General features: G+C 37.4%; 2 protein-coding genes across 3 annotated transcripts; one reads left to right on the forward strand and one right to left on the reverse strand.

The window, feature by feature from the left end:
- Positions 1 to 1485: 1485 nt before the first annotated feature.
- smim22 (small integral membrane protein 22) lies at positions 1486 to 6490 on the forward strand. Of its 2 annotated transcripts, none has more exons than XM_088612490.1 (4): positions 1486 to 1642; positions 3803 to 3969; positions 4882 to 4952; positions 5309 to 6490. In XM_088612490.1, the coding sequence occupies exons 2-4, from the start codon at positions 3834 to 3836 to the stop codon at positions 5354 to 5356; spliced, it is 255 nt and encodes an 84-aa protein (XP_088468616.1). In that variant the 5' UTR covers positions 1486 to 1642; positions 3803 to 3833; the 3' UTR covers positions 5357 to 6490. The 2 variants fall into 2 exon arrangements, with proteins under 2 accessions (XP_088468616.1, XP_088468617.1); XM_088612491.1 differs by having other exon boundaries at positions 1488 to 1642; positions 3800 to 3969.
- A 2018-nt stretch (positions 6491 to 8508) lies between these two features.
- rogdi (rogdi atypical leucine zipper) lies at positions 8509 to 17325 on the reverse strand. Its single transcript, XM_088612489.1, has 11 exons — positions 17141 to 17325; positions 13698 to 13769; positions 13252 to 13331; positions 12873 to 12927; positions 12633 to 12713; positions 11808 to 11903; positions 10848 to 10946; positions 10647 to 10760; positions 10312 to 10361; positions 9963 to 10089; positions 8509 to 9595 (listed from the first exon to the last, which is right to left on the reverse strand). The coding sequence occupies exons 1-11, from the start codon at positions 17222 to 17224 to the stop codon at positions 9554 to 9556; spliced, it is 900 nt and encodes a 299-aa protein (XP_088468615.1). The 5' UTR covers positions 17225 to 17325; the 3' UTR covers positions 8509 to 9553.
- Between the last annotated feature and the right edge of the window lie 316 nt (positions 17326 to 17641).

Below are 17641 nucleotides of genomic sequence, written 5' to 3' on the forward strand. Positions count from 1 at the left end.
GTTATTTAAAAAAAAGGAACTGAAAATTCAAGCTGTAAAATAAATTGGGAACACGCTGTACCTTTTTTTGAGTTATCCTGTAAATGTGAAGATAATTCTTGAAAGCGACGATCAGTATTTCCTTACTGCTGTATTAAATTTTCATTGATTGGAAATTCAAAGCACAGCCAAATGATTTTTATAAGATCTACAAGATCATTAAAACACATTGCTCAATATCTAAAAAACAGCTTTCTGAATATATATGAATAACTACAATCCCTGCAGCGTTTCAAGTACAAATCAGTATCCGTCTGAACACAATCGGAGTTTTTCTAGGAACACAGAGCTTTTTTCCCAGCTTGTTTGCTTATCGTTTTTATTCTGACACAGAATTATTAAATTGATTTGAGTTCCTGTCTTCTCTTAAATTCATTCCACTCATCGCCGTGACCTTGATCCATCTTCATATCTGAAATTGTTTTCAGTTGTATGATTAAATATTTCATAGGTGCAAACTCCCCCACGACCCTGTACTGGATAAAACGGTTAGAAAATGGGTGGATGGATGAAATATTTTCTGCCTGGCACTTGTACTGCCTCAACCTTTTACTGTGTACTGATTATCCTTTTCTTTCTTGTCTTCTGTGTAACACGTAAGAAGGCGAGTTATCAGCGCAAAGTAAAAAAATATGTTATCAACTGATTTACTGTATTATTATTATTTTTTTTAATTATTGTTGTTGTTCTTATTTGCCTTGCGTAGGGACAGTTCAGTACCTACATAGCTGTTTAATAACAAATCTGTTTGATTTTGTTTTGTAATAAAAAGTAACATGTAATCCCCACCAGCTACTATTTGTTTTTGTACAAGTGGTGCTTTGTTAGACAACATTTGGAAAGATACAGATTCCACGAATTTTCTTTGTTGACATTTGTCTCAAAGGAGACAGCCAGGAGCCTTCTGTTCCGTTTGAGTGGCATTCTTTCTCATTAGCTCCAGTTTTCTAATTCATGCCTTTATCTCTGTCACAAAGACTGGCGACCAACACATTTTCAGAGACAGAGAAACCATGCAGATTTAAACAGTCTTTCTTTAACTGCTAATAATAATCCAACACTATAGAGTCTGGGGAAGAATACACACCACCAACATGCTTGAATTCAAAAGGCTATGCTATTAAATTGCAGGCTGTCTGGGTTGCCGTTTCCCAGATGCTCTTAATTCAGATTAATTATTTCAAATGGCCCCTTAGGTAGGGTTGCGTTTACCACGACCGGGTTTAAACTGAAATCCCAAAAGAAACAGACAGGTCATAAACGCAGTCAAAAATGTATACATTAAACGTAAGACCACATTGTAAATATACAATGTTTACATGCCAAATTTCGTATTTGATGTCTTGAGTGCCAATACATCATGCATTGGCATTTAAACCTGCTGTACACTGCTTGCGTCTGCAGTCTACGAGCAGTAACGCACACCTGCGCACCCGCAGTCCACACCCATGTGCTTTCTGTCAGGAAATGGACTCCAACAATAGCTCCTGTTTCACCTCTTTCAATATGCAAATTCTTGCCGAGGTATATCAGGTGATAACCCGGAAAACCAACTAATAAAAAAGGAAGATATTTTTCGGCAATAGTAAGAGGTACTCCAGGGGTAGGTGAATAGATTTATTTTTATAAACCCAAAACACAGGGAATGAACGATATTACTGTACATACTGTTAACGTACTTATTTCTTTGGCGAAGGAAATGAGAAATCCTGGCCTACGGTAGGCTGTATGTATTGCCGTCAGGTGTTATCATCGGAGAAACAAAATTGCTCCGTCCATTTTAGACATCGCTGCAATTTTACGATAGATCTGCGGTTTGTATATTTGGAGAGAAATTTGGATTTAGGTAGCGGGGAGATTAAATATCAAACGTTGACAACTGTAAAACAAATTATGTAGTATACTCAGATAACTCATCGACGTAAACTGAGTTACTATAAAGTTGGAGGACTTTTTCGCCAGCTTTTTAATTGTGTTGCTTAAATGTTTGAGCATTGTCAAAAACACTGATTTTTGTTACTTCCCTAAATTAACAGTAGCAAGAACTACACGAATAACACAATACACATCTTAAAAAGCACGCCTTAGAGGAGACCACATGCATTCTTTTCAGACAGATTTTATATGAAATACATGTTTCAAAGCTAACGAAGCTAATATGTGTAACTAAGCTAATATTTGGATTTCAATGTAACACTTTAATTTAGATCAACCTTCTTCTTTTCCATTATAAGTATATAAAGTATGTCGAACTTTATATTTCAAGCTTTTATCTATACTTATGACACTAGCAGGCAAATATAAATCAACTTAATATCAAAGTGGAGCATTTCTCTTCGTGTAAGGCTGTCTGAAAACTGCACCTCTCCATTCATTGTGTAAACTTTTCAAGTGCAGATGTTCATTTATGTTAACCTAGTCCAGAGGGTCAGAGCAGGCTGGAGTAACTGGCAAACACACAGGGCACAAGACCACTACACCCTAAAGAGGAGGCCTGTCCACTGCAGGGAGCACTCACTCACTCACTCACACACACACACAGGGGGAGAATTCCAGGTGCCAGGTAACCTGGCTCACATGTCTGTAGAAGATGGAGGAATCTGCTTCACACAGTGACAACCCATGTCCGCGTGGGGAAACACGCAGACTCCCAGCAAAAGGCATCTCATTGTAGAATTACAGCAATACTGATCACCACACTGCTCTTGAAATAAGTGAGCCGCTCTTGTTATAAATAATAACATTTAATAACACACCACATTCATCTGTACATTCTGTGGCGGAAAAACAGAAGGTACCACATATACGGAACAGTGACCAAACCAGATAATAATATGATAGCCACTGTATTCATGAATTGTTTGCCTCTTCTGTGTAGGTGAGAAGATTGGGCGAAGTGCCTACTGATAGTACTATTAGATGGATTATTTACTGCATTAGTAGTCCTGGTCAGGAACATATTACAGATACAATGTGTTTTCTTATCTCATACGCTCTTCAGTTACTCACTGTCGGCTCTAATGTATCATAATTATGTTAATCCTTTTCCTGCTGGATCCTTTTAGCACAATACAGTTATTTGTTCTTTTTATTTTATGAGCGAAACCTCTAGCACACAGGCCTTGACAAGAGAAAAATGTATTTGGGTAGCAAATAACATAGTCAGAATATTGTATATTTAGAGAAAAGAAAAACTGGAATTGATTATATGATAATTTAGATTATGTACTGCCTACTATGTAAAATTGACACTGAGCAGCTGTTAAGTTCATTTTAAACTCTTAACATCTTGACTCTTCACAATATTATTCTTAGTTTCAAGGTATGATTACTTATGTGTGTGATTTAACTTTAAATCTTCTAGAAACCCAGTGATCACGCCCATGGTAGACTAAAGTGTTTTCTCCAAACTGTAAAACGTTTAAAGCATACATACATATGGACACCAAATACATACAGTACCTGAGACAAAATTTCTTCCTCAGAGTTGATTTTTTATTTTCTTCCTAGCAAGTAATCAGTGTTGTACAAAAGCAGTACCTTAAAAATGTCTTGTGATAAACATTGATACATAATAAAATATTATGTTCATTAATATTTTTAAAAAGTAAATTTCAAAAATGTGTATGCATTATTTTATAATTTCACAGAATGGGCCATCGTAAGAGGGGGGTGCATACTTTCGCAAGGCACTTTAGGCACAAATCACACACATTCTTTGATTCTAACAGAAACGTACGTTCTGTTCCTTTCCTTCAAGCAGCCCTCCTCCTGTCTGTTTCACGAGCCTGGGTATGACAATGCAGCAGAACAGCATCCAAACTGAGCTACAAAACCAGTTTAATGATGCTGTCAGCAGACTGCAGTCAAAACAGATGTTTCAGTCAGACTGGGACATTGCTTCCTTTGCTATTTTTTTCATCTTTATAGGTAAGTGAAGGTGTCTGGTATTTAAAGAGTGCAACGTACTGTATCTGTAGTGTCTTTGACATTCTAGGGGATAAACCTATCATATAGGAAATGAAGCACAGGATTTGGCAAAAGAACATTTCTGATCTAGCCATGTTGCACCTCTCAAAGCCCAGCAAACTATAGACGCTGACTTGTTACACCAACTAATTTAACGTGAACAAAGTTAGACTCCATTTGTGAATTGTCACCAAGATGTACAGTAATATTTGGACTTTAAATACAGTAATTGGTATAGGTGCCGGTGTAGTAGCCTACACTGACAAACAAGAGACATGCCAAATTTTTGAAAACAGAAAAAAATATGCTTAAGAGATGTGACACCTACAGTAACTAACTGAGGCTTTCGTTTGACTAAATCCCACCCACAAAGATCATCTTGATGCACACCAATGAATTTCCTAGTTAGGTTTATAGGTGTTTTCCAGTACTTGGCAGAAACAGGATTTAGTTGTAATCATACAGTAAAGAACAGCACTGTTGAGGTTCACCCAGTGAAGACAATATCGGTCACTATCGGAAGACCATCCCAATATTAAAAAAGTTACTTGTGAGCTTGTGCACTTGGGATCACTGGTAACTACAGCCTGCTGCTTCACCTGCGAGTACATGGGATTGAAATAAGAGAGGCTGGCTTTCAAAGTTAGGGACAACTGTTGTAACTCCATTGAGCTCATTCATGATCTATGAGTCTTATTTGTTTAGGTTTCCTTAACATGATGAGATTTGTTGATTTTATTGGGGTTTTTACTGTGAAATATCATGTCATGCCAGCAAAATACAGAAAACCAGCCCGGTTAATGTAGTTTAAGCACAAAAAGGTCTTGAGTTTCATTTATATAAAATATATGTCTGTACTGTTTTATGTTCAAGGCACAGTCCTGTTGCTTTTGACCCTGGTTCTTATTCGCTGTTGCTGCTGCTGCTGCTGTGACTCGGAGAAGGTAAGACCGGCTGTTCAGTTCCAACAGTGAAGTGTTTCGGTATTTTGGCACTATAATTAGGTAACAGGTAACTGAGAAAGTCTCCGCATGGATTCGTTAGAGCTGTGTTAAGGCTGGGAATGGGCTCCGAATGGAAGATTTATGCTGAATAGAAAGGCTTACATTCTCTTGGTATTTTGTGAAAATATGCTTCAGAAACATATATTATCAAAATAAATATTTACACTTTCAATAACAGAATGCATGAGCATTACATTGCATTACTGTGATAGAACATAGGAATTATGTATTGTAAATGAGGAATACATGTTGTAATGACAGATGTAACTTTTTTTAACATTTTCTCCTATTCACAGCCCCCCAGGACCAAAGTGGGTGTGGACAATTATGCACTGGAGCCGTAGAAACAGGGACAGTCGCTTGTGTTCATCTGCTGAAACCTGTCATGGAATCAGGCAGGAAAATGTGCAAATTCCAATATTCCTTCTTACAACATCTACCATGGATGGAAAATAAAACCCAAACTGCATAAAGGCTTCTAGGACAAATGATTTAACAACTGTTTAAAAATGCTTTTGGGTAACATCAGAAATCTTTCCCAGTAAAGAATGTGGTTATGAATTATACTCTATGAACTATATTTTCCACTTATTACATAAAAATGTTTACTTACATGATTCATATAGATAGTTTTTTTTTAGAAAATTGATTAAAATATGATTAAATTTTTGTTTCTTGACAATGATGAAGCTTGTTGTGTTTTCCCAGACAACCCCTAAAAATTCCTTTCCTGGGTAGTTTTTGCATTTGTACATTGAATACTCTTATCATCTCAGTAGTCACAAACATCTTAAAAATGAGGTGTCTGGAGAGTGTGTACCAGACAAGACTTAACAATGTGCCATGTGCAAATATCTCATTGTGGAACAGCACTGCAGAATTCTCATTAAAAATGTTTGACATAAAGCTGTTCTTTGACATTTTCCAAAGGTTGTTTACAAAGTTGATTAGGTTTTTCAGGTGCCCAAATAAATGCATTAAAAATCCTTAATTAATGCAACCAAATTAATGCAAACCAAACCAAAGTTTAAAACCTTTCTAAGGCTATGTATCTCTACAGATCACATTACACAGTGAAGACAAACTTGATCTGCAATAGATGTGGCTGTTATAGTATCTGTGTTGCAGAAAACAAATACTAACACCATGGGCAGTATATCACCACAATAAAGCTACAGGGTACAGACATGTAAACATAAGTCACCTTGAGTATAAGAAAATATATAAGCACTACTGTAGGCACTGCATATTGAGATAATTTGACAAGTGTTCTTGTACAGCAAAGCAATGCTGTATTACCCCATTAAATATATAATAACTTCATATGAAGAATAGGTCATTTTCACTTGTCCTGTATGAAAACTTCAATGCACATAAATGTAATTAACCGTTTTTACATTTTCAGCTTCACTTTTTTTATTTTGTGATTGTCTCACTACATGTATATTTAATCAAGCAATAAAATATTAACTTTTTAATTTTTGTTGTTAATAGTAATTTTATCCAAGGTATTTATGCATCATCCAAGCCAAGCTTTACTTATGTCGAGTCCAAGTCACATATCTGAAATGTGCTTCAGGTCCTTGGTCGCCTTCCGTTGGCGAAAGGACGGTTCTTGCAGGAACACAGCCTTAATCTGAAGCATGTGTCTCAGTGTGGAGGCACAGTGACCACCTGGGTTCAGTCTGGGGCCTGGGGTGCTGGCTGTTAGGAGTGTGTTCTCCCTCTGTTTGCATGGATTTCCTCCCGCAATCCAAAGATACACTGGTAGGTTAATTGACTCCTGGGGAAACTGACCTTGTTGTCCTGCGATGGACTGGCGTCCTGTCCAGGGTGTGCCCTGCCTTGCGCCTGTTGCTTGCTGGGATAGGCTCCAGCTGCCCCGTGACACTGAATTGGAAGAGGAGGTTAGAGAATGGAAGGAAACTGAGAGCAGGAGTGATCTCCCCTGAGGACTGGGAGTGTCTTGCTCACATTTTAGACCTGATCTTCTGCTGGGACAGAAGTACTTCCCCAGTTTACTGTACATCCTGTAATTCACTCATCCTAGAACATGTTCTTCCCGTCACTCCTAAATCCCCTTTTAAATACAGGATAAAGAAACCGAAAAAGATGACTAGGCTACGATTACAAGGCTTTTTTCCCCAGTCTTTATCAAGTTTCATTAGGAGGCTGTGAGATCTGTAAATGTCAGGAGGGGTTGGCAGATAACCTTTAGCTGTCCCCCGATTATGGCTTTCAGCTGAAATAAATAGTATGTTTTGTACTTTCAAATATCTGTCCAAATGAGCAAAAAAACTGTACCTACCTCTTTTTCAGAATGTAAGATCACATATGACTGGAGATCCTATATTTGAAGAATCACTGTTTTTTCACAATGCTACACTGAAGAAACAAAACAAACAGCACACATCTTCCTCATTACCACATTAACCCATCACACACATTGTGCTTAATGGCCTTTAGAAACAATAGCATTGCACCTAGATGTATACAGAAAGAAAGGGTTTTTTACGTGACACATAATGTAGGTCACTGTGTACAGAGGACCTACTTACAACTTGTGCCCTTCTTACTATAATCATAGTATAATAAAACTGAAACATTCACCACAGCCACCACTATTCAGATTTAGATTTTCTTAATTTGCATTACATTTAGAGTTGAAAACAAATGAACAAAACCTCCATTTCAGACATTGTATTTACAAGAATAGCACAATACTGCCATCAACAGCTGAATCAGTGCCTGCTAACCAAGAGTTTAATGCTAGCTTTACAGTTCTGGGAATGATAACCAGGTTTTTCTGTTCTTACAAGAGATATTTGGATATTGCCACCCTCTAATTTGGTAGAGGCAACCCTGATCTGAAGTTATTCTCAAGAGGTTTGTAACAGACCAGGCATATGATCTACAGAGCAGTGAATCCTGGCATGGAATGTTTTCAATAGGTTGAGGTTACTCTGTTTCGAAGAGAGAGCATTGTCTGGGCTCAGATCAGACAAACGAGTGATCTACCAAGCCCTAGGGGTCATACAATCCTATAATTAGCTTACTAGTTTGTGGTCAAATAAAGAAATTAGACCAATTAGATTATTTTTTTTATGGTGGGCGGGTTACAGTGAAATCCTGAAGTCACTGTATCCTCTGCGGGACATGCTTGATCGCTACTCTGATCCAGTGGAGAATACGAGAGTGACAAGGAAGGGAATGTGCTTTGACTTGCTATTGTTGCGTTTCTATTTAATCTCTCAAGGACACCAGTATTGCTTTTCAAAAGACAGTGGCCACAACACCAAATGAGTTCTGGCTTGCAAAATCCTATTATTTTTAACATTATAGGAAAGTTCTTCTTCATTTCGTTTCTACAGGTCAGTAATTCATCCGTGCAACACATTCAGCATTCAGCTTTGTAAATACAAACAACAAGCATAGTAACCGCATGCTACTTTTATCAAAGTAGTATTGAAAAGAACAACAAAAGATACATTCTAAATACATTTATAAATACATTTATTGCACACACAGTGGATTGTTTGGTCCATATATACTTTTTATAATGCATTCACAATCGCTTTAATCTAAAAAACCTAACATGTCAGGAACGCTATCTGTAGCATTAGTGTGAAGGAATGGGCATCGTGGGTTTAGAGGGAATCATTACTTCATAATTAACAAAGACAAAAAAGTGCATTTGCTTTACAAATACAAAAATGAAAGTCAAATTACTTTAACTCAATAAATAAATGGGAACACAATTAGATAAATAATCTCAACACTGAATTATATTTGTTCATATAAATCAAGCAAATTAATAGCTTTCAAGACATCACCAAGGTGAAACAAATTCAGTTTTCTCTGCATGAAAAGAATGGTCCCAGTTGAAAAATGGCTCACGCATAAAATAAACATTTGTTTTTGTTCTTGGAATGTTTGTAAATTGAGAACAGAAAAATATATTCACAGTCATGGCTAACTTCTGACATAACTTCTGACAAGTGACATATGGCCACTCATCTTAGTGTAAGAGTACCATTGCGTACCAGAGTCAAACAGCTAGCCTGAGAGTTTCTAATCATTCCTTTCAATGCGAATACTGAATAGTTTGTGTAACTATCACAACTCAGGCTGCTGTGGTAGACAGGAAAATTGTAACTGCCCGTCATGTACATGACAACATGGGCTGAAACACAGAAAAAACACTTTCCATTGCAGATACTACCTAAAATAAATATCAAGTCTGCTGTTACTTAAAAAATCTATAGCATACATGGCATATATAGCCATATGTACAGAGTCTCCGCAACTATGTTCCTGTGCATACATGTGCAACATTAGTATGGTCATCCTGTTGGTCCGTTAAGAACACAAGCCTCAGAACAGCACCAGCAGGGTGATGTGATTAATGTTTAAAACATATTCCATTGTGTATAGTTTTGACTTAGAGAAAAATGTTTCTCAAAAGATATATTAGCAGAAATAATTATGTACATGGATCCATGTCCTTTGACTCAGAACCACTTTTTCCAGAGTTCTAGAGGTTAATAAGGCTTGTAGTTCCAATAACTGGAGAAGACAGAAATCTGCAACAAAAGATGGTGTATTATAAGTTATTGTAACATGACATGTAAGCTGTGAGAAACACACAAATTAGTTTTACAAAACGTTTTGCTTGGAAAATAGCTTTCAGAACTAACATCAAAATGCCATTTTTAAAACAGTAAAATAAAGTACAATGCCATATTTTGCAGAAACATTCTTACAAAAACAATAAGATAATGCAAAGACGTGTTGTTAATGTTTAATAAAAAAGTTAAAAAATAGTTACATTCCAGGTGACCTGTAGGAATTAAATAATAGACCTGTAGTCAATGAGACTACTAAAACTCAAGAACGCCTCTTTAATCACATGTCATGTCAAGCTTTAGGCAGTCCCAGCTCCTGACCTACCTTATCTTTCAACTGCTGACACAGCTGGAGTGAGATAGTGAAGAAGACAAGGGTGTCATTCAGCCAGGGGACCACACACTCCACTTTGTGGACATGACTTACTTCAAACCTCATGTTACCAAGTTCACTGGCAAAGACAAGAGCAAACGTACAGCATTAATCTCACGGAAACAGGACTCCATGAAGCAGTCACTAGTCCACATGGACAGCAGGACATACAAATATCAGACCGCAGGAGCCATTTTCAGCAACAACAGAAAAATTTATTTTTAGATGTATTTTTGTAAACATAGGAGAGTTTCTATTTTCCTATTTAGATGTTGCAATAAGATGTCTAACAACAACTTACAACATTGCGCCAGGGTTATGCAACACTGAGCTTCCAGAAGGTTTGAAGTTCTGTGGAAACAGAAAATATAACCAAAACAAGAATGGCGTTAAAATAATTTAACTATTGCAGTACTTACACTTTTGAAAGACCACAAATCTTTGTCTAGAGACGAAGGAAAAGCAGCACAGAGAAGTTTAAGAATAATTTAATTTACTACAGGGACAAAAACAAAACATAATAATATGGAGACCTCAGTTAAAGACACACCTAGTCACCTACTGTGACTAAACCTTTCAGACCTATTTTATTCCCAGTAGGTGCTGTTCTGTAGTAGATGTGCCCTATATTGTTACCTTGTTGGTATTGGGCTGGAGGACATGGAGCTGATACACGATCAGACAGAGTTTGCTGAGGTTAATGTAAAAATTCACCATCACATCTCCTGGGAGGGGTGGTGTGAACATTTTCTAGAATAAAGAGAAGGAAATCATTTGTTTTTGAGCAAAATAACCATGCAGTTTATTCACAGGCGTTCACAGCTGTGGTCAGCTTACCATCAGGCTGCTCGAGGCCAGTTCTGGCAGTGTCAACGTTGCAGGAGTAGTGAGACGATTCCGTGCTCTGGTTAGCTGAAGCATCACCGCATCCATTAGCTATGGATGGGAAACAAGACACATGTTTATTTGTTCCAAGGCCAAACCCTTCAGTACACATATACACATGGGTAAGTGTACGACACTTTCCTAATATCATCTCAAAGGAACTAGCAGACATTTAGCAGAAACAACTTTATAAGATGTTTACCAATATCTTGCACTATCTAGTATACTACACAAACATTACACACCGTTAGGGTTTAACAGTATTCAGAGGGATAACCGAACCCATTCATGCTGGCTGCCTGGAGAGCTGCTCACACGCCTCCTTGCCAAGCAGAGACAATGTTGCCTTGTCTGAGGGCAAAACTCTGAAACTCACAGATTTGCAAATGCCTGTATATAATACTACGAAGTGTTAGGCACTGCATATTTGTAAATTAATGTGTTTGTTTTTTTTCTACGTTTATTGTTTGGTTTTTGGTTTGTTCCTGTGTTCTACTAAACAAATAGAACACGCTACCAGTGACGCTTAGTATTTCCTGACTATAGGAGGTGTCTAATTGTAGAATTTCATAAGCAAGCTGGTTGGTTTGATACAACTTCTTATTTTACATATATAACATGTATTCAATTGTTTACACTTTCTTAACTCCTTTCAATAGTCAGCTTCAAGGTCTGAATCTTCTGCCACGTACTGCTTGCACAGGTCATTCCATTTACAAGCTGTATGCTGGTCGCATGAAATACACTGCTGGGAATGAGTCAGAGAAGATTGCCACGAAGGAGCCCTTTATAAAATCTAGACAGTACAATAACCATGCAGCTCATAAATGATTGAGCAAACCTGGACAAGAACTAACCCATCACATTCCCTGTCTCACATACAATAATGATTGCAGTTACACTGCAACAAACCTTATTAACTTCAGCTCCTGTTCGGAAGTTATAACTCTCATCCCGGCTGCTCAGCAGCTGAAGAGCCTGGTTCACGTGGTTTCTTGCATCCTGAATCTGGGGAACAAGTCGTAATCCCAGCAACAATTTCAAACGTGTTAAAACATTTGTTAACGCGAGCAAATGTGAAGCAATAGCTGGCGAAAAACTGTTTATGCACAATTGTGAACAATTCGATCACATTAAAATGGTCTCCTAGGATTCAGAATCATAACCAAGAGATATCATCACTCCAAACCATAATAACATATTGTTTAAATGAATCTGAAATCTTAAATTTAACCTCAGTCATTTGCTTATTCATGTTTAGGGACAGTCCTGATATGAGTGTCATGTTAGACAATTATTAAATTATTTTATATTTGTTGATTTTTTACACTATTAAATGTTATTCTTATACATATATAAATATTAATATAAATGCTTTAAGATACCTAAATAAAAATAATTAGATCTCTAATATATAAAGGATTAAAAATGATTGCATTTGAAGGTTCCACAGCCAAAACGTCCTCTCTTTTCAGCATGGAATAAACCTGTTACTTGTTCCTTTGCAGCTCTCCGTTCGCTCCCTGCCTTGTCTCTTGCAGTTGCTAGGAGACCAGTGATCCTAAGGCTTATAGCTTATGAAGATAAGATACATGCAGAAACACCACAACACACCTCATACATTTCATACTAGAAATGGTGTTCTTCCTAACTCTGGCAGCTGAAACCCCTTATTTAAAGCCCGTGTAGAGACAGAATAATGAAAAATAAAATAAAAGGGCATGCTCATTGCAGTACCTGCTGCATTTTCCACTGTTTATCCTCTCTGAATGTGAAGTGTAAGACTTGGTTACTTTTCGCCATTTTCAGATTAATATCCTACAGAAATGAACAGAGTAAAAGGAGTCAAGTGATTCATGAAAATAATGAGGAGTTTAGAAGTAAAATGAAATACTGAACATTATCCGAGTCCATGGTTTGGATGAAATATTGCTTTTACAGAAATACATGAGAAGCAGAACTGTTGTGAACACTTACAGCCTGTGTTAGCGCTTCACCTTGTAACGTTAGCACTCCTTTCACCTGGTCCATGCTAAAAATCAATTGAAAATGAAAGAAAATCACATTATTTGTTCCACTCTAACATTAAACCTGTTATAAACGAGGCCGCTGGTCCAACTGGGTATATTTGTTAGCATTTAACTGATCTGACTCTTTCAACCAGCTATTTATCAGAATCCCACAGCCCATCATGCAAAAGATGTCTCCACATGTCTCCTGGTCAATTTTTGTCATAATATTAGCAGTGCTATTCACTTTAAAAAATGTGAAAGTTATATCCCAAAATAGTAAAGACAGAAGTGAAAGTGAGTTCAGGTTCAGCCCTAGAGATTACAGTATGTAAAACTCATCTCACGTTGAGCTTCCCAGTATGAAATTTTCCTGTTTAAGCTGGCTTTCGAGACCCGTTGGCATCGCAAAGCGCCGGGAGGCTTCCTGTGTGAAAAGAGAAAATATAAACAGCTGAAAACAGAAAGTAACAATACCTCCCAAGGAAACCCAGAACTCACAGCTCAGAGGTGATCTTAAGTAAGAGAAATTAGGTTTCATTGTAAAAGAAGTAGTAAAAGCGAGCCCAGTTGTGTTTTATTACATGATTATCCGACTTAAAAAAGGCCTGCACTCATATTAATATAGACTGGAGTCATTAACTGAGATTGTAGTCATCTCAGAAACTTATCACCCGAACACAAAAATTGTAATGTGTTTACTCAGAAATTGAGACTCAACATGAATTATTAAGCTAATACCATGAAGCTATTAATGTTGTATTAAAAATGATACTGCTCTTTAAGGCTTTACCTTCAGAATATCCTGCAGCTGCTTCAGGACAGCGTGTACCTCCTCTCTCAGAAGCCATTTAAATTCTTCCTCCTGAAACAAAAGACAAGAAGACATGTATAGTTTTAAATTATTTTATTCTTTTTAGTCTTCCAATTTAGAAACACCGTTTGACTCAGCTGATCAGTATGTGTCTTGTACCTGGGCAGTCAAAGGACGTGGTCAGGGCAATACAGGTTAAGCCATGTGGAAACCCAGTGTTTTTTAAATGGATTTTTATTTGAGTGAACAAAACTCATCTCATCTAAAGGACCGAAGATGAGACTTTAAAATCCAGGCCCCCGTGACTCCACTGCCTAATTGTTTTTTGTCCTTGGTGAAAGCCAGATTATTTAAATAATCCACAGATTTAGGATTTTTAATGATAAAGATTGTATTTGTAACTGTGTTTCCAGTTCTGTAATTGTGAGAAATTGTCAATTTACCTATAAATATTTTATGTTACACTGAAACAGCAACTTTTCACAAGCATTCAGAAATGCCTAATCAGCCATGTTATTATTTTAATTAAATGTTAATTTGAGCAACTGACAGAAACCACACAGTCGGGTCCCGAGGACAGGGCCAGGGGCAGGGAATGCCAGGGTTAAGGTGAGCACCGTGAAATTTCCACTTTCGTCTTCTCAGGTATTACAAATAAGACTTCTTACAAAGCACTGTCCCACTACAGTATAAAGTGGCTCCTTTTTCTAAATCCCAAACTGTAATTCACCTGTTTACAGAAGTGTTTACAGAAACACCCCCTGAGGCTCTCCAGGTTCTGCCACCGTGAGAAACAACTACAGTGCCTGGCACAAGTTTTCACCTTTCTTCCCTATTGGTAACGCCATAGTTTGATAAGTAGTTATGAATTCTCTTTTAAAACTGCAATGATCAAACCAAACACTATTACACGCGAAGGCTCCTCCTGGCTTCACCGCCCCACCCCTAACCCTATCCTGCTTGCTCGGCTGCTCTCTTCGAAAGGGAAGCTTGATCTGTGCAATGCCTCCGAGGCATGACGCATTCTTAATGCTGATCAGCAACTTGTCTTGTAAATTGGTTACATTTTCTTGTAACCTTCACTTCATCTTCACTAGTTTTCGAAAGCTCCAAAGTTGGCCATATCAGGATATAAGCTGTAGCTCGCATTTTAATATTTAACTAAGGGCAGCATACAGAGACAGACTATTTACTTTGAAGTCAAAGCACTTTGATTACACTCAAGCTTACACTGCAAACTTTAAACAATTCCTTTGCACCCAAACTGATATAGGGCTTCTACAAAAAAAAGGGGTTGAATGTGATTGAGAATCTTGATTTTTACATTTTACAGTTTATTTTATTTACAAAGAATTTGACATTTTATAACTAAAATAGTTTGGACAGTGTTGTGTAGATTCTCAATCTAAAGTACTATTTAAAAGTTACATGATTGAGAGTGGAGATTATAACAAAATGAGGATCATTTGCAGGGCAGTGAATACTTCTGAAGGCACTGTACTCTTTGTGATGTCACATTGTTAGACGTTGTTCTCTAAGGTATCATCTTCGGCGTTAATTTGCCTGCTGAGATGTAATAGACTTCTACAGAAAGCTCACCAGAAAGAAATGAATAAAACTTTTTCATAATGTGTTTCATAATGTAACTTTCTTTTTGGAAAATATTTTATTTTTTGTCTCGTTATTCATTGGTTCTTCATACTGACATTTGTGCTGGCTAGGATTCTGACTGGATAAAGTAAAACAAAAATGACTTACTGAATGTGCAAGTGTGTGTGACACTGAAACAAATCTAAAAAGCCAAACTAACCAACAGCAAAACCATAGCAAAGCCTAACCCTTAAATACCATCTGTGCTTACCAAGGGCAGTGGAATTGTCAACATAAACAATCCACTGTCAAATTTAAACATGTAGGTATGTACATTGGTGCGTTTCTATAGCTACAGTAATTGGTTTAATTTCAGTAACTAGCTATGTCTGGATAGAGTTTGCTAATGCAGTTTGCCAACAATACTATGGCGCTCACCTGGTCCCCTTATCCCAACACCTTGGAACAGAACAGGATTATAAAATTGCCTTTTTATAAAAAGCTGAAATAAATTATTTTGCTAATTGAATGCTGAGGCTGTACAAATTTAATAGTGTTGTAATGCAATAGTCTTGTAGAAGTGTGAGATAATTGAAAGTTTCTGCAGTAATTTGTATTTTCCATTTGACTTGATCACTTACAAAATGTGAGGGGCCTTGGGCAAAATGCAACCCTGATCTGCATTTCCTATCGATCTAACATGTTCATTTGTAAACGGAACACTAAACATGTGTGAAATAATGATAACGCCCACTAAGACAACTGGTGTTTAACTTAGAACACAGTAGTGGAGGATAGCTAGTTCTATCTCTAGTACTCGAATGGTTTCAGGAGCCTATCTGCACTAGCTCAAGCAGGTTTCTAAAAGGATCATTTGACATTCTGTTACAATTGTTTCCCCAAGGTAACAGTACCCAAGTAACATATTCGAATATTATTTCAACCATGATTCTTAGTGTTAGTAACGAAATAAATAAAAGCATTAGTTATAAATATACTATTTTATTTTAAATAAACACAGAGCAAGCTCCAAGGTCCTGACAACATCTGTTTCATTAAACAATACCTGAGACATCGATTCTGATCAAAGTGCACTGGGTATTACTCTAATTTTAGTAACTACAGCTAAATTCTACTTGTTTTTTTGTGTGCAACTTTCAGAACCATATTCCAAGTGAGCGCAGCTGGGGCTACGATAAATTATAATACAATGCTTAACACTGAGCCCTCTAGACATTTCTAAGAGAACGATACAATAACAACTACAGCTATCTTAACTTTTAATTCATTATTTGCAAATAACATATTTGGGACACCTTATAAACCCCCATGGACTAGGCACAAAAGAGCAAGTTTTCTTCCCACTGCAGAATGAGAATCCGATTTGAAAAGGGAAGCCTACCGCATACTGGTACCTGTACTGTAGCCAACTAGCAAGGACTTGCAAATAAGGACTTCCAAAATATGAAGCCGGAGGCACTGGGCTACCAGTGCATAAATACGGTATAAATGAGCACGATCTCTAAGTGACATTCACCAGCTTAGGACAATTTAGACTCATACAAATGTGCCTATTGATATGTAATTAGCATGCCGTAAACTAATATTGGATTGATATTTCTAAGCGGAATAGACTGCTACCCAGGCTCTTTGTCACCCTTAAACAGCCGAAGAGAAAGATGAAAATAATTCCCCAAAAATCTCATCACACCTCAGCTAAAAGCATTTGGAGAACCGTGCCGTGTTTTAATTTAATGACATCCTCTAAAGTCCGTCGCTAACGTCAGAGTAACCTAAAACACTTCCTCCAGATCTCAATTTGCTCTTCTTACCAAAACCGCTCTCTCTGCTTGGCTTGCCGCTGACATCTTCGCTGCGTCAGAGATCACTAAGCGATGTGATTCAATCAATGCCATGAACAGACTGCCGCTACCGTCTTCGTCCTTGGAGCAGCTCCCACAAACCCTTCTGCTGCTGTATAAATTACTACACTCCTCCTCCTCCCGAGCTCCACCAAAACTTCCGCTTTGCACTACACACTAATACGTCCCACCGCAACAAGAGCACTGCGGAACTATATACTGGTTCCGCTGAAGAAAGATTTCCATTCGATTCTCTCCGTCTTAAAGTTTTATTATTCCCAACCAAATCTCATTCTGCCAGAGAAAATTTAGCTTTCATGTGTTAAAAGGAAGGCGGAGAATCAGTCTTCAACGTTTAGTTTGTCGCTTTATACTTGTTTAAGCACCTTGGAGATTTTTGTTGCAGTATTTGGTTTTCATATAACCCATCCCTCAGACGTCGAATTATATTCTTAAGGCTCTTGAAAATAA

Source organism: Lepisosteus platostomus, chromosome 19, assembly GCF_059453375.1.
Source record: "Lepisosteus platostomus isolate fLepPlt1 chromosome 19, fLepPlt1.hap1, whole genome shotgun sequence".
Lineage (NCBI taxonomy): Eukaryota > Metazoa > Chordata > Actinopteri > Semionotiformes > Lepisosteidae > Lepisosteus > Lepisosteus platostomus.

What these genes read in the sequence shown, in the direction of transcription:
- smim22 (XM_088612490.1), top strand. Translation starts at nt 3,834, where the DNA reads ATGACAATGCAGCAGAACAGCATCCAAACTGAGCTACAAAACCAGTTT. An exon ending in TATTTTTTTCATCTTTATAG is followed by an intron (nt 3,970 to 4,881) that starts GTAAGTGAAGGT and finishes TTTATGTTCAAG; the next exon opens with GCACAGTCCTGTTGCTTTTG. An exon ending in GCTGCTGTGACTCGGAGAAG is followed by an intron (nt 4,953 to 5,308) that starts GTAAGACCGGCT and finishes TCCTATTCACAG; the next exon opens with CCCCCCAGGACCAAAGTGGG.
- rogdi (XM_088612489.1), bottom strand. Translation starts at nt 17,224, where the DNA reads ATGGCATTGATTGAATCACATCGCTTAGTGATCTCTGACGCAGCGAAG. An exon ending in AAGCAGAGAGAGCGGTTTTG is followed by an intron (nt 13,770 to 17,140) that starts GTAAGAAGAGCA and finishes CTTTTGTTTCAG; the next exon opens with GAGGAAGAATTTAAATGGCT. An exon ending in TTCATACTGGGAAGCTCAAC is followed by an intron (nt 12,928 to 13,251) that starts GTGAGATGAGTT and finishes ATTGATTTTTAG; the next exon opens with CATGGACCAGGTGAAAGGAG.